Below are 15,586 nucleotides of genomic sequence, written 5' to 3'. Positions count from 1 at the left end.
CATGCTTGGAGAAGTTGTCAGTGGCAGCCACCTTTACAAAATCATTTGAACAGTAATGTTAGATTGGCAATTTACCTTTAGTTTGGATAGGGAGAAAATTAAAGAGAAAAGAATATAAGGAGGGAAATAATTTTTCCACTTAATATTCTCTTTTCTCTATTTTCCTCCAATTTTCCCCCCATCCAAACCAAATTTTAAGGAAAGAAAAAGGAATGAATTTTTCCTCCTAATATAATTTAATTAAAATATACAATAATATTCATATATAATTTTAAAAAAGAATTATTTCAATAAAAAATACTATTCCACAAAAAAAATAAAATATTTATGTATAAATCTTATATAATCTAGCAAAACAAAACTACTAAAACAAAAATGTGATATACTGATATTTTTTTCTTTTAACTCAAAACAATGCTATTTTAGGCTTAACAAATGAATTAAAAAAATGTAAAACCCAACTTGATAACACATCCAAATCTTTTGACCAAATCAACTGTAGATTAGTTCAGTGGTTCAATTATGTCACTGGCCAACCGGGATCGAGTACTAATACTATGCTACCATATGGTAATTTTTTTTATCAGAGTTGGCTTCCTCCGTTGAGTGAAGCCTCCCCTATCTCTCTATTAAAATAGAGATAATTTTAAATCATTCAAATTTAATTTAGGTAGTTTATATTTAATATTTTAATTTTTAATTTTTAAAATAAAAAATATAAAAAAATTAATAAATAAGCTCATTCTGATAGTTTAAATTTAATATAAATAGTTTAAATTTAATATTAAAATTTTTTTAATAAATTTATTGCTTTGTTCAAAATATACCTATACTGTCCAAATTACATCTAAAAAGTTAATTTAAATTTTTAATATTAAATTTAAACTATCTATATTAAATTTGAAATGTCATATTGGTAAGTATGTTTATTAAAATTTATTAAAATTTTTATATATTTTTTATTTTAAAAATATACATTAAAAATATTAAATTTGGATGGTTTAAATTTGCCTCTGCCTCGGTGGAGAGGTAGAGGAAGCTTCCCTCTGCGACTCCCTCGCACGCTCCCTTCTCCATTTCCATCCTTTTCTTCCCATTGCCATTAGATCTAAAATTTGATGGCTATGTTTTAATGTTTGATAAAATTATCACTTTAATTTTACATAAAAATATATAAATGAATTTTAACAATTAAAAATTGATCTAAATAAATTAAAATTATAATATTTTATTTAAATGTCCTATGTAAAATTATAATACTAATTTTATCAAATATTAAATCTTAACTGTTGAAAAATTTTAATCTAACAATGATAAAAGAAAAAGGAGGGAAATAGAGGGTATGGAAACTTACCTCTGACGTGAGAGAAGACGATTGAGAAGAAAAATAAATGGGAAAATCACATCGGACATGAGAAGACAATTATTGGAAGACATGAACCGATAGCAAATCTCATGCCACAAAAAAAAAAAAATAATAATAAGTCAATTTTTTATTTTAATAATAATTCATTTTACATTAGTTCTTATTTGTAAATAATTATCTTCCTAAGTTCTTAGATGTAATTCTCCCTAAATAAATCTCTGTTGGAGAATGGAGAGTCTCAAGAAGATGAAAATTAAAAGCATATGAAGTTACATTCATCCCTTAATTGGGGCAAAAAAAAGAAGAAGTTTGATACAACCAAACTCAAAATCTTTATAGATTAAATAATTTATAAAAAATACACATCTTGATTTAAGTATATAAACTTAAGTATTTCTCTTAAGGATATAAATTTTTCCCTTAAGAAAATATAAAAATCCAACTTGATTGACACATCCAAAACTTGGGACCAAATCAACTGTAGATTAGTTCAGTGGTTCCCTGTGTCATTGGCTAACCAAGGTTGAGTATTAATGTTATGCTACCGTATGGTAATTTTCTGTCATCCACGGCTCCATGAGACAAGAGAGGGGTGTCTCCTTTTCCCTTACTCTCCATTTCCCTCTTTTTCTCCTCATCATCATTAGATCAAAGTTTTAACGGTTATGATTTAATATTTGATAGTTATCATTTTAATTTTACATAAGTGATGCTTGGAGTTTCAGAACTCACTGAAGACTTAATAGCAATGGAGACATCCTTAGCTAGAAGAACAGATAAAGAAGGTGATGGTGAAGCTTCCCATCTAATTAGATGCATTGTAACATTAGGAACAAATTAACTCAAATTAGTCGAGTAAATGAGGGTAATTTAGTAAATATGGTTATAGAGATCAACAGATATTTTGAGTTATAATTTCAACTTTTGAATTGAGTCTGAAACGAAGTCGAGCCACCTAAACATTGAAAATGAAGAAAAATAAAGAAAAATGACTCTATGCTACATGCTGTGATGCACGAGCCACCAAAAAGCAAGGAAGGCTTATCTGTATTACATACCGCAGCGTGTGGTACATGCATCGCGATACATGACCATGATTATATAGAAATAGAGTTGGCTCAAACGTGAAAAACAAAAAGAAAACAAAAGAGTAAGCAAATAAAACGAGAAGAGCTCTACCAGAGCCTGAGATTTGGAAGCCTTAAGAGAGTTTTGAAGCTTCTAAATATTAGAGGTAAGTCTCCTAAGCATTTATTTCTCTTCTCCTTTCATTTTTCTTGAATATAGAAGTTAAAGTGTGTTAAAAAAAGATGATTTTCGTTCCATAAAAACTATAGGTCTAAATCCATTAACTTAAATATAGTTAATGGGTATTGTTTAAGTTATTTAGTCTTAGCATTCATGACATTGTGAGTTTTAGTAGTTGTGGGATAATAAATATATGAAATTCCACCATAAATGAGGTGACTAGGGTAATGATTTGCCATTAATGACTAGTTAATAATTCAATGAAGCTAATATGAGTTAGAGGAAGTTATTAAACTTTATGGGTACATTTATATATAAGGAGATTAAATTTTGGAGGTGTTGAAGTGTTAAATTGAATGCTGGAAATTAACCTAAGGGGTTTATTGACAAATTATTAGTGTAAATCAATGTAAAATAATTGCAACTTGGCACCATTCAAGCTTCGTGAAAGCTTTGAAAGTACGTAAGTGAGGGGTAAACCTTTGACCTATCAAAGATTTGAAGAAATTAGGAGAAAATCTTTCTTGTGCCTTTGTGTGTTAATGATTGATTTATTCATTTAAATGTTATAATTGAAGTGTGTGAAATTATTTAACATGTAAATGTGGCATAAAATATTTGAAAATGAAATATTATGTTTTTATGGAGTTTAATGACTTGATGGGTGTGAAGTTCAATGAAATAGTGTCTTCGGAGTTTAATGACATGGTTTATGTAGAGTTCTATGGATGTTTGTAAGTAGAATTCAATGATGTGATGTGTTGGCAAAGTTCAATCAAATGTGAATAATGTAGAGTTTAATGATTTTGTGAAATATGGAGTACCACAAATGTTTGTAAATATAGTTTAATGACATAATTGTTTTATGGAGTTCGATGACGTATATTATATGTTTATGTGATGAATATGTGTAATATGAGTACAATGAGAATGTTAAGTATGCTTGTGTAGTGATTAATTGCATGCTCAGAGAAATTATATTTTTATTTACTGTATGATCATAAGAGGTCAAAGTTTTCTTAGAGTTTGATGGTTTACCTGAATTTATTTATATTATTATCCTACTTATTCAATGAGAGACTATCTTATTGTGTAATAAAGGACTTGAACCTACTCTAGTTTTTACTTATTTGACAAGAAAGCTAGTTTAGGGAGAATAAAACTCTATAGAGTGAGATTTAGGGGGAAATCGTGACCCATTAGTGAAATAGGCAACCTTTGTCAAGTAACCCCTCACGCATGAATGACTAGGGTAGCCTCATTTCATAGATGATCCCAGTGTGAGTTAGCCCACAATTTTGTGTGAAGGCATAAAGAGGGTATGAAGAAGGTGTGATCATGCATATTATGATAAAAGGGCACATGATTATTTGTATTGTGACTTTAGTGATACAAATCATGTGACTTGCTTTATATAAATGTGAAATTGAGTTATCATACCATTATCTCATGAATATATGCTATTGTGGATGTGAAATGTGAATATGTGCTTTGAACATGCTAAAATAGTGTGAGTATGATAATTGATTGCCACTTATATTTAAATTGATTGATTTTACATTAATATGAGTTAGATAAACCTTAGTTATTGAGTAGTTGTATTCACCTCTTGCTCTTTAATATTATAAAAGCTAGCTCATTGAGACACAACCGTTCAAAACAATCTGAGGCCTAGTATTCTATCCTAAATAGTAAGCCTCATTTATTTTGATTACTATTATATGTATAATTCGTATGATATGACCAACTAGGAAAGTACATGTGATTAGTTAACTTGCACTATCTAATTATGAAATTTAATTGTATTTTAAGCCTTAAGATATATATGTATTAATTATGAACTCTATAAAAAAGTTAAAATACTAGTACAAGTAAAAGGTGAGGAAAATGTGATTATTTTGGAAGGATTATGTTGATTATGAAATTGAGGCTCTCCCTTCTATTTTGTGATTAAAGGGTTGAACATTAAAAATGTGTGTGGAGTATTAAATTTGTAATATGGTGTATTGCACAGGTCCATTATAGTCCATTGAGTGTAGTCTAAGGCGTAAATTAGGCTTCTGGTATTTGGATTGAATTTTGGGTACCCAAGTTGTTTTGAGTTTGTGCAAAGGGAGTGAATTGAGAAATGAGTGTCCAATTTTTGATTAAAAATAATTTAGCTGTGAAACCAGCGTCATTAGTTAAAGTTAGAAAATTTTTTTCTATAGACACCTAAATTACTTTAATCGAATGTTAGACGAAAATATGGAGAGCATAAAAAAACCACCCTGTTGCTATCAAATGATAACAACAATGTTGTCAGAATTTTGCAATGTGCCGTGGCATATGACACAGAGACAAATGTGTCATGCTGCATGCAACATGTTGCAGAGCCCATTTGCCTTTCTACACTGTTTTGCTGTTTTCAATTATTTTGCAAATGTTTTAATTTTTTTGGATTCTCATGTTTCTGCATACATTTTTAACTATAATTTTTGAATTGTAAAGACATATTGAGATGTTTTAAATTTTTAAAAACTTGAAATTTTCAATTTATAAAATTTACAAACTTTACAATCCTTTTTTAATTAATCTCTTAATTATCTCGATTGTTGAAATTAATAAAAAATTAATAAACGAGACATTACACACAACTTCTTAAGAACAGATGTTGCAATAACGTCAGCAATATAGTTACCATTGTGTGGGACAAAGACACAGAGATTCCTAGCTTCAGATGCCCATAGAGATAAAATATCTTTGATGATTCTACATCTTTAGTCCCCTAAATTACGATGCCCTTTCAAGATGCAAGACGTAAGAACTTGATAATCAGATTCAAGAATTACCTTATCATAGCTTAAATCTCACACTAGAAGAGAGCACGCTAAGAGCTAAAACTTCAGTCATAAGTGTAGATAATGACTTTACTTTATCAACATATAGCTAAGAGAAAAGACCAGAATTATCACCACATGACACGCCACACCAATTGTAGCCTTGTATAAATAAATTAAAATTATAATATTTTATTGAGATAATGAGACTTTTAGTTTTTTAAGTTAGTCTCAGCTATTAATTTAATCTTTTAAGTTTAATTTTTATCAATTTAATCCTTTATATTTTCTTAAATTATCATGTAAGTTCTTTATGTTTTAAAATACTAATTGGCTTTCAAAATAATCTAACGTGTAAAGAATATTGGTGATTTGGCATGTATGTATTACTAAATGAGAATAAATTAGCCCTCAAATAAATTTAATTTTTTATCAATATAATTCTTTATAATGTGTTTTGTTGACTTATTTTTAAAATTTCAAAGTTTATTTTTTTTCTTACCTTAACAATTATACTTTTTTTCATTAATCTATATGATTGTTATCAATATTTTATTATCTAAGTTAGCAAATTTTAATTGTGCAATCTCTTTTTTAAACAACAAAGATCAAACAGATAATTGAAATAAACTCAAGAGACTAACTTGATAGAAATTAAATTTAAAAGATTAAATTGATACTTGAAACAAACTTGAGGGACTAAAAGTTGTATTATCCTTATTTTATTTATATATCTTATATAAAAAGGAAGGTAATAATAAGATCTCTTTAAATTATATAAATGATAATTTAGTCCTTATAAATGCTACTGAAATCTCTGAGAACTTCTGTATCAATAAATTTTAAAGTAAAAAAAAATTATTTTACCCACATTGAAAATAACAAGTTTCAATTACAACTATTGCTTAAAAAATAATAAAATTTATTATGTAAATAACGAGAATTGAATAAGAAATTATAACTTATCACGTGTAATTTCTATCTTAAAATAATAAGTCTCAATTATAATTTTTGTTTAAGAAATAACAACTTTTATTTTATAACTTGTCAAGTATTTTATTATTAAAAAATAAGTTCTTAAAATAGGAAGTCCCTATTATAATTTTTATTTAAAGAATAAATTTTATTTAAAAAATTGTAAGAATTGAATAAGAATCAAAACTTATTAATAAAAATAAAATAATTTTTTAAATTTAAAACTTATTAACACAAAAATATTTAAAATTTTTATGAGAGTTATGATATTTTAAAATATTAAACTGTCATTTATATTATTTAAAAGATTTTATTATAATTTTTTTATATAAAATTGCTATAATTTATCAAATACTTTGAATCGTTGAAAAGTTTTTTAAGAAAATAAATAAATCTCTGCTTTAAATGGAGAGTTTTTTTTTTTTTTTTTTTTTGGGTTGTTGAGCAACTGGAAAAAGTTTTTCGAGAAGGTGAAAATTAAAAGCACCTCCAGTTACGTCCATCTCCATCCCATGGCTGGGGGGAAAAAGTTTGATGCAGTCAAACTCAAAACCGTGAAGAACCAGCAGTAGCAAACAGTCGTCATCAGAAGCAAAACCAATAGTTGAAGATTCAGATTCAAATTCAATGTTGGAAGCACACGAAACCAAGGAAAAAACCCAAAAAAAAAAAACAAAAAATCTCATGCCTCTGAACCAATCCTACGTTCAAGTCAAAGTCATGCTCTTGCCTTTCAATTCAATCCTCTTCTCCTCCTTCTACCACTACCCACCTTTAAATTTTTCAGGCTGAACAGCATCATATTCATTGTATCTCAAATCGGGTTGGATCCATCAGAAAATGGGGATCCGATCAATCCGAATCTTAACACTCTCCGTCGTCTTCCTCGCTGTCATCGCCGCCGCCGCCACTGCCATCTCTCCTGGTGATACTCTCTTAGCTTCCAACACAAATCAAAGATGGTCTTCTCCGAACAACACATTCTCCCTTCATTTCCTTCCTTCCAGCCCTCAAACTTCTCCTCCTACCTTCATCGCCGCCATCGTGTATTCCGGCGACACCCCCGTCATCTGGTCCGCTGGTGATGGCTTGGCCGTTGACTCCGGCGGCTCCTTCCGGTTCCTTTCCAACGGAACCCTTCGCCTCGTAAATGGGTCTGGATCAACCGTTTGGAGCTCCGAAACTTCAAATCTGGGTGTCTCCTCCGCTACCCTACAAGACGATGGCAATCTCGTGCTCTCAAACGGAACCGCCACCGTCTGGTCAACGTTCGACCATCCTACCGATACAATTGTTCCTTCTCAGAACTTCACTACCCGTATGGTTCTGCGATCTGGACCGTATTCGTTTCATCTTATTTCAAGTGGAAATTTGACCCTTAAATGGAACGATAGCATATTATACTGGAATCAGGGTTTGAATGCATCTGTGAATGCGGAGTTAAATTCGCCGGTTTTGAGGTTGCAATCAATAGGGCTTTTGCAACTGTATGATTCTAATCTGTCAACTCCAGTTGTTATTGCTTACAGTAGTGACTATGCTGAAGGTAGTGATGTGTTGAGAATTTTGAAGATAGATAGTGATGGGAACTTGAGGATTTACAGTTCTTCAAGAGGTAGTGGAACTGTAAATGCAAGATGGGCTGCTGTAGATCAATGTGAAGTTTATGCTTACTGTGGGAGCTATGGTATTTGCAGTTACAACGATTCAGACCCAATCTGTGGGTGCCCGTCTCAGAATTTTGAGATGATTGATCCGAGTAACAGCCGAAAAGGATGCAGAAGGAAGGTGCATCTTGATGATTGTCCTGGAAGTGCAACTATGTTGCAATTGGAACATGCTCAGTTCTTGACTTATCCGCCTGAGCTGAGTACACAAATATTTTTCATTGGTATATCAGCTTGTAGAGGTAATTGTTTGGCAGGTTCCTGCTTTGCTTCTACTTCGTTATCAGATGGCACAGGACAGTGTTACATAAAATCCTCGGATTTTATCAGTGGGTATCAAAATCCTGCACTGCCTAGCACTTCGTATGTCAAGGTTTGCGGACCAGTGGCTCCAAACCCTCCGGCTTCCTCTGTTGGAGCTGAGAAGAAGCATCGTGGGAGGGTACCAGCTTGGATTGTGGTGTTAGTGGTTTTGGGTACCCTTTTAGCTTTGATTGCCTTTGAAGGTGGTTTGTGGTTCTGGTGCTGTAGGAACAGAACAATATTAGGTGGATTATCTACACAATATGCTCTTCTTGAGTATGCTTCGGGTGCGCCGGTCCAGTTCTCATACAAGGAGCTCCAGCGGGCAACGAAAGGGTTTAAAGAGAAGCTTGGGGCTGGGGGCTTTGGTGCTGTGTATAGAGGAGTCCTTGCTAATAAAACTGTTGTTGCAGTGAAGCAACTTGAGGGCATTGAGCAAGGTGAGAAACAGTTTAGAATGGAAGTAGCTACTATAAGCAGCACTCATCATCTCAACTTAGTGAGGCTGATTGGTTTCTGCTCAGAAGGGCGCCACAGGCTTTTAGTCTATGAGTTCATGAAAAATAGTTCTCTTGATAATCTTCTGTTTGTGACTGAAGAACAGTCGGAAAAACTGTTGAATTGGGAGTATCGGTTCAACATTGCCCTAGGCACTGCAAGGGGCATCACATATCTTCATGAGGAATGTCGAGACTGCATTGTCCACTGTGATATAAAACCTGAAAACATTCTCTTGAATGAAAATTACATTGCCAAAGTCTCAGATTTCGGCCTTGCAAAGCTCGTGAACCCAAAGGACCACAGGCACCGAACTCTGACGAGTGTGAGAGGAACACGAGGATATTTAGCTCCTGAATGGCTTGCCAATCTTCCCATAACTTCCAAGTCTGATGTTTACAGCTATGGTATGGTTTTGTTGGAGATTGTGAGTGGAAGGAGGAACTTTGATGTGCTGGATGACAGAAACAGGAAAAAGTTCTCCAACTGGGCTTATGAAGAGTTTGAGAAAGGCAATATCATGGGAATACTTGACAAAAGACTGAATGACCAAGAAGTTGACATGGAGCAAGTACAAAGAGCAATTCAGGTAAGCTTCTGGTGCATCCAGGAGCATCCATCTCAGAGGCCAACGATGGGTCGAGTCGTGCAAATGCTTGAAGGGATAACCGGGATCGAAAAGCCCCCGGCACCAAAACCCTCTGTCGAAGGATCCGTCAGTGGAACAAGCACGCACTTGAGCAGCAATGCTAGTGCCTTCTCCACCGTTGCAGCCTCAGCCCCAGGTACTGCTTCATCTTCCTCACATCTGAACAGTGGTGTTTCAAGTTTGACTTCAGGAAGGAACACTGAGAAGGCAACTTCCTCTCTTCTACAATCAGACCAGTTATAGACAAAAATCTATCCACTTGATTATTTGATGCTGGAATGGCAAAAGTAAGCTTCTTCAGCTGGTAAATTGTCATCAAGTCATAGATAATAGATAGATAGATACTTAGTTACATGGTGTAATAATTATAATGAATATGAGATAGGAATGTGCAGATTACGCTATAAATATCTTTGTTGAGCTTCAGAACTTTTCCTTAATGTGATCAATGAGAAATTTTGATGCTGGACAACTGCAAATGGTTGCAGTTTTTTCAATAATTGATGTATATCATCTTTTGCTGCAGAAATTGGGGTGCTTCACTGCTTATTGTGATTTTCTGTGATTAGTATGTGAAGAATATATTTCTACAGTTCATCATTGACGACCATCGATGTGAACCAGCTTTTCATCTTGCGATATAACTTGGGAATTTGGACCCTATCAATCTATAAAAATTTCTCAGAACTGTTACCATCTAGACAACAGCGATTTATCCTTTGCCTCTCAGTATGAAGAAAATGTAGTTTAGAGAAGTACTTTATTTTCTTTTAACTTTGAGAGAAACTAGTTTTAACTATGAACAAAAGATATTCCTAATATCAATTGAAAAAAAAAAAACATTAGATTTTTTCTCATCATTATAGAAAGCACAGCAGAAGATTACAATTAATGAAACTAAATATGAAATTCAGTATCAAAATTCAAAGTACTCATTTACTTTTAGTGCATATTAATAACTGAATCAACTTGAAAAACAAAAAATTTCATCAGTCTTCATTTCACATTTTCTCTTATTGAGATGCATCATTGACTGGGATCCTCATCCGGTGCTAACAAGTGGATGAGCTAATCCCAGCCCTTCATTTTAATATAAAATAATCCCTGTCTTTCATTTTAAATTGATTTTTAGATTTTTTTTAATATTGTATTTATTAAAATAAAAATTAATAAAAAGTACAAAAAAATCAATATTACATACGGTTTGTTCATAGTGCATTTCAGCTGTCCAAAGTAAAATTTGAGAAATTTTTGATATTAAATTTAACCTTCTAAATTAAATCTATCTTATTCAGAGTATATTTGAATGATCAATTTATAAAAATTAAAAAAATTAATATTAAATTAGATTATTCAAGGTAATTTGTGTTGTCTTGATTGATGATTGACAAATTTATTAAAAAATTAATAATTTTTATTAATTCTTATTTTTTTCACATATAAATTCTTATTTTGATAAATAAAAAAATTACTTTGGATAGTCTAGATCTTATAGGTTAATGAGAATTATGGTGTTTTATTCCCTTGATGAGCATCCAGATATACTTTGAACAATTTATATTTAATATTAACATTTTTTATAATTTTTATTTTGTTATAGACAATATTAAAAATATAAAAAATTAATTTAAAAGGAAAGGTAGGAATTATTTCATGTTCAAATGAAGGGTTGGGATTAGCTCTCGGTGAATGAGGATCCATCCTCATTGACTGACATTTTGTTTGCATGCATGTGCTTTATTGGAGGGAGATGGAGTAAGAAAGAGTCTAAAATCTGATTGCCTCAAAATTTCTGGAAATTTGGGAAACCAAACAAGACGACATTGTCACGTTTGATGCAAAGCACATGTCAAATAAGTCGTCTATCAAATAACATGAAAAATGAGGAACGAGGGACTGTGTCAGAGTTTGAAGTTAATCAACAAAAGAATATGAGGGAAAGTGGCCCTTAAAGGCCTTCTAAAAATATTAATTACAGTTAAAAACTCTAAAAAAACGAAAATTTAAAAAAATCATTCTTATTTGAGATTAACTTTCTCTAATTAAATATTTTCAGTACTTATCTTTCATATTTTTAGTAGTCCTTTTTAATATCTAGTGCTTACTTTTTTATTTTTTTAGTAGTCACCTTAGATATTTTCAGTTCTCATATTCAATTGTTCTAGTACTTTCAACAGTGAAAACATGAAAGATTGATATTAAAAAATATCTAATATGAAGACTAAAAAAATCACAAAAATGAATCTTTTAAAGATTGATATTGAAAATATGAAGGATGAGTACTTGAAATATGAAAAAAAAAAGCTAAAAAAAATTTTAATTTCACAGAAGAACTAGTTTTTTTTTTTTTAAAAAAAAGGGAGGGCTAAGGTATAAAATTGCCCTCAATGTTTTCATCAAGGTGCACCTCATATCCTAAAGTATTTTTTTAGCATAATTTTGCCCCATTGTTTTTTATTTAAGTACAATGATACCTTGATCTAACTATTTGACCACTTTGATTGTTGAATTAAAAAATTCCTGTAACCTTCCTAAGGTTAAATCATACTTAACTCTAAATTATAGTAATCTAGGGTTTAACTCACAAGAATTACCAAGCGGTAGGGTTTATAAAAGAATTTTTTAAAATCTATTTCAAAGGAAACCCAATTTGCCATTTCAAATCTTAAATATAATTAAAGGACTCCAAATCAAAGTTTTAAAAACAAAGCGAAAGCTTGAAAACCAATTAAGACCTAAAAATGAGTTTTAAAACTCAAAATAGATTTTTTCACACAAAATTTGACACGTGCGCCCCAACTTACGGTTCGTGCGCCACAATGTGTCTCCTATGTGTCATGCGCTACGGTGCATTGTACAAAATTTGACAGATTAGTGCTGTCATTTGACAACACAGGAAGCAAACTTTTGATGCGTTCCAAATCTCCATCCAACGTCCGATTAAGGTGGTTTTGGTGTTTACACGGAGCTTTCTTCTAGCTCTAGCTAATGGCATTGGTTTCACACTCAAATTCATTTTCTATCAAAAGTTGGACACTAAAACCCATTTTGACACATTTTCACAAAACTTCTCAAATGGAATGTCCTAACTTCACCACACGTGCCAATAGCCTACACCAACCCTTCGACCACACTTAATGGACCCTTGTGGACGCGTGCAACACACCATACACAATCAAAAACACTTGTTTCACAAAATCACTACTCAACCCTAATTTTCACAAACAAAGAGGGGGAGGAAAAGTTGCACAAAATCAATCATTTTATTCATATTTCTCAAAAATACATATGTTCCTACTTGCACAAGTATTTTAGCCCTATCCACGAGTTCACAACAAAAACTCATTGACTCAGGGCACAAAATACACTAATTAAACACAAAATCATGCAAGTAGTACATCTATCATGACAATTAATTCCTAGTTGGCAAATACATTAACAATTACACATGTAAACTATTAAAGAGAGACATTAAGAGGATTTACCCTGAGTCTCTGTGTGTTTTCCTCAACTTGGATCCAATGAGCTAGTCCCTAAAAATATTGAGAAATTGAGGGGTGAGTACAACTACTCAATAACTAAGTTTCACTTAACTCTTACAGTTACGTATTAATTATAAATAGATGTAAAAAGACACATAACACATATATCACATAGTATTAGGTCACGGTTCATAAACATAACAACCATGTGACTGGGCTTGCCACAAAATACTATATCGTGTTGTTTTTGAAAACATAACTCAGGGTCGTAAAAATAACAACCATGCGCCCTTAACATGTGCCGAACCACAATACTAACAACCATATGGCCAAATTTTTATGTATAATCGTGTGCCAAACTTATATCCTCCTGTTACCTCCGGCACGAAATTGGTGGCTATTATGTGATTACGTCCTTTACAAACTAACCTAGCCTTCCACTTACGAGAAGCTATCAGGCCAGGGTTAACTCACTCACTTATATAATCTGGTTTCCCCCAATACTAACAACTATAGGGTGTCGTATCCCTAATCTAGCCTTCTCATGAATCGGTGGAGACTAGTTAGGTTTGAGTCTCTCGTAAAATAAGTGAGACAGTCCTGAATCAACCATGGGATAAGGGCTACCTCTCAATTTCAACGGTCGGTGCCAAGGCTAGTTCTCAATTCCATGGTCACTGCCAATATCACATGGATTTCCAATCAAACTACTCCTCTCTCTAGGCGAACTCCCGTCATTGATCATGCCATGCACATTTCATATATTTTATGCATTTCAACATTCATTACTCAACACATAAACTCACATAACATGTATACTCCACATTTTAATACATAATTCATCACAATTCTTCACCCATAATAATAAATCATAATTAATTTCATAAAATCAAGGGTGGTAAAGTCAAGGTTTTTCTTTCTCAAAACGATTTCATACTCAAGCATTTACCAATATGCATATCAAATTAACTCATAAATCACATTTTACAACACAATTAACATTTAACTATAAAAATTAAGTTTTCCCCGGTTATCTCAAACCCTTAAGAGGTTAAAGGTTTACCTCTCGCTATAGCAACTTCCCCAAGCTTCAACAAGCTCAAAAGGTGCCAAGACGAACCTCTCTACAACCAAATCATAAGGATATCATTATCATCTAACTCTTCAAGCTTTATCAATATAAAACTCCTTATACACTATTTTACCAACTTATAATCATTACCCATTCATACCCAATGGGCTCATTAGATTCTATTAATGCACATTATCATTAATAACACCTCAAACCATCATTAATGCACATTAACCTCTCCTAACTACCTCATAAATACCAATTTCGGAAATTAAATGCTCCTATAGACCAACCACTTCTAAAATCATCAATGTAGTGTTCCAACACATTAAATCACTTCCATTAACCTCATTTTAACTAATGGAATTGGACCTATACCCTTATGGACTAAAAATCCATCTCTCAACTCAAACCTTACTATAAATAATTATAAATGAGAGAGGGAAGGGAAGAAGGAAGCACTATAATCTTATCTTAGGTGTTTGGGAGCTTCAATCTATCCATAATGGAGCTAAATATCGTGCCTTAGCAGAGCCAAAACCAAGCTCTTCGTTTTCCTCTTCATTATCTCTTCTGTTTTCATGCAGCTCACGAATCAGATTTATCAGATTTTTGATCGTGCACCACAGGGCGCGCTGCCCTCCGCCACGGTGCATGACGCAGAGGAGTTCGTTACGTTTAAATTGTGTCCTTGCATCGCGGTGGACCAACCACGCACCATGGCGTGTGGCACAGATCACAACTCTTTACTTTTTCATCATCTTTCCTTGCCTAAGTGGGTCACCATCACTCCGGACCCACTTCTAGGGCTGAAATCACATTAATTATGCCAAATTAAGCTCCTTTGGCTATACGCCTCATTAACTTACTAACTACCCTAATTAAGTTAATAAATCTGGGTTAAAATTTTTCGGATGTTACAATTTCACTATTAATTGCCTTGTTGGCTTCCTACATTACCATCCACTTATGATCCCTTTATGTCCTTTACCCTCGCACGTCTCTCCAAAAACTAGATCTCGTTCCTCCTCCTCCAAACTTAGATATCATTCATGAACCCTGTTGCTTATTATAAGTGCACGGGTCATAACAAATAATATAATGAAAGTAAAATATCGCTCTCTCGAGGATTTGTTCAAAAACAATGATCAAATAAAAGACTAAGTAAATTCAATTAAGTTGAGCCATATATAGTTAGGTGAAAATGATTTTGCAAATTAAATTAATACTAAAAAGATAAAGAAGACTTAGGATTATTTATCTCCCTCACATTTCTTAATACCAAAATTACCTTCTCTATAAATTCTTTTAATGAAAATAGGTGCTAACCCAAGGTTCTAAAAAATACTTAGACAAGCTCTCTCAAGTCATGACAAGTGTTTAGTTAAATTAATTACTCAATCTCTTATTACAATTAATAAAAATCAATTTTAAACATTAACCCTAATGTGGGTATGCAAGGCTAGCAAGTATATCTCTATTTTACTAGCAAAACTATCCATTCAAC

At 32.4% G+C, this 15,586-nt stretch overlaps 1 protein-coding gene across 1 annotated transcript; it reads left to right on the top strand.

The window, feature by feature from the left end:
- The first annotated feature begins 6,952 nt into the window (after positions 1–6,952).
- Positions 6,953–10,117, top strand: LOC129294661 (G-type lectin S-receptor-like serine/threonine-protein kinase At1g34300). Its single transcript, XM_054933118.1, has one exon. It carries the CDS (start codon positions 7,249–7,251, stop codon positions 9,766–9,768), a length of 2,520 nt encoding a protein of 839 aa, XP_054789093.1. The 5' UTR covers positions 6,953–7,248; the 3' UTR covers positions 9,769–10,117.
- Positions 10,118–15,586: the final 5,469 nt, after the last annotated feature.

The sequence above is a fragment of the Prosopis cineraria genome, unplaced genomic scaffold (genome assembly GCF_029017545.1).
Source record: "Prosopis cineraria cultivar Desert tree isolate PC_DT_omini unplaced genomic scaffold, ASM2901754v1 PC1, whole genome shotgun sequence".
Classification (NCBI taxonomy): domain Eukaryota; kingdom Viridiplantae; phylum Streptophyta; class Magnoliopsida; order Fabales; family Fabaceae; genus Prosopis; species Prosopis cineraria.
This window is presented reverse-complemented; position numbering and strand designations above follow the sequence as displayed.

What these genes read in the sequence shown, in the direction of transcription:
- LOC129294661 (XM_054933118.1), top strand. Translation starts at nt 7,249, where the DNA reads ATGGGGATCCGATCAATCCGAATCTTAACACTCTCCGTCGTCTTCCTC.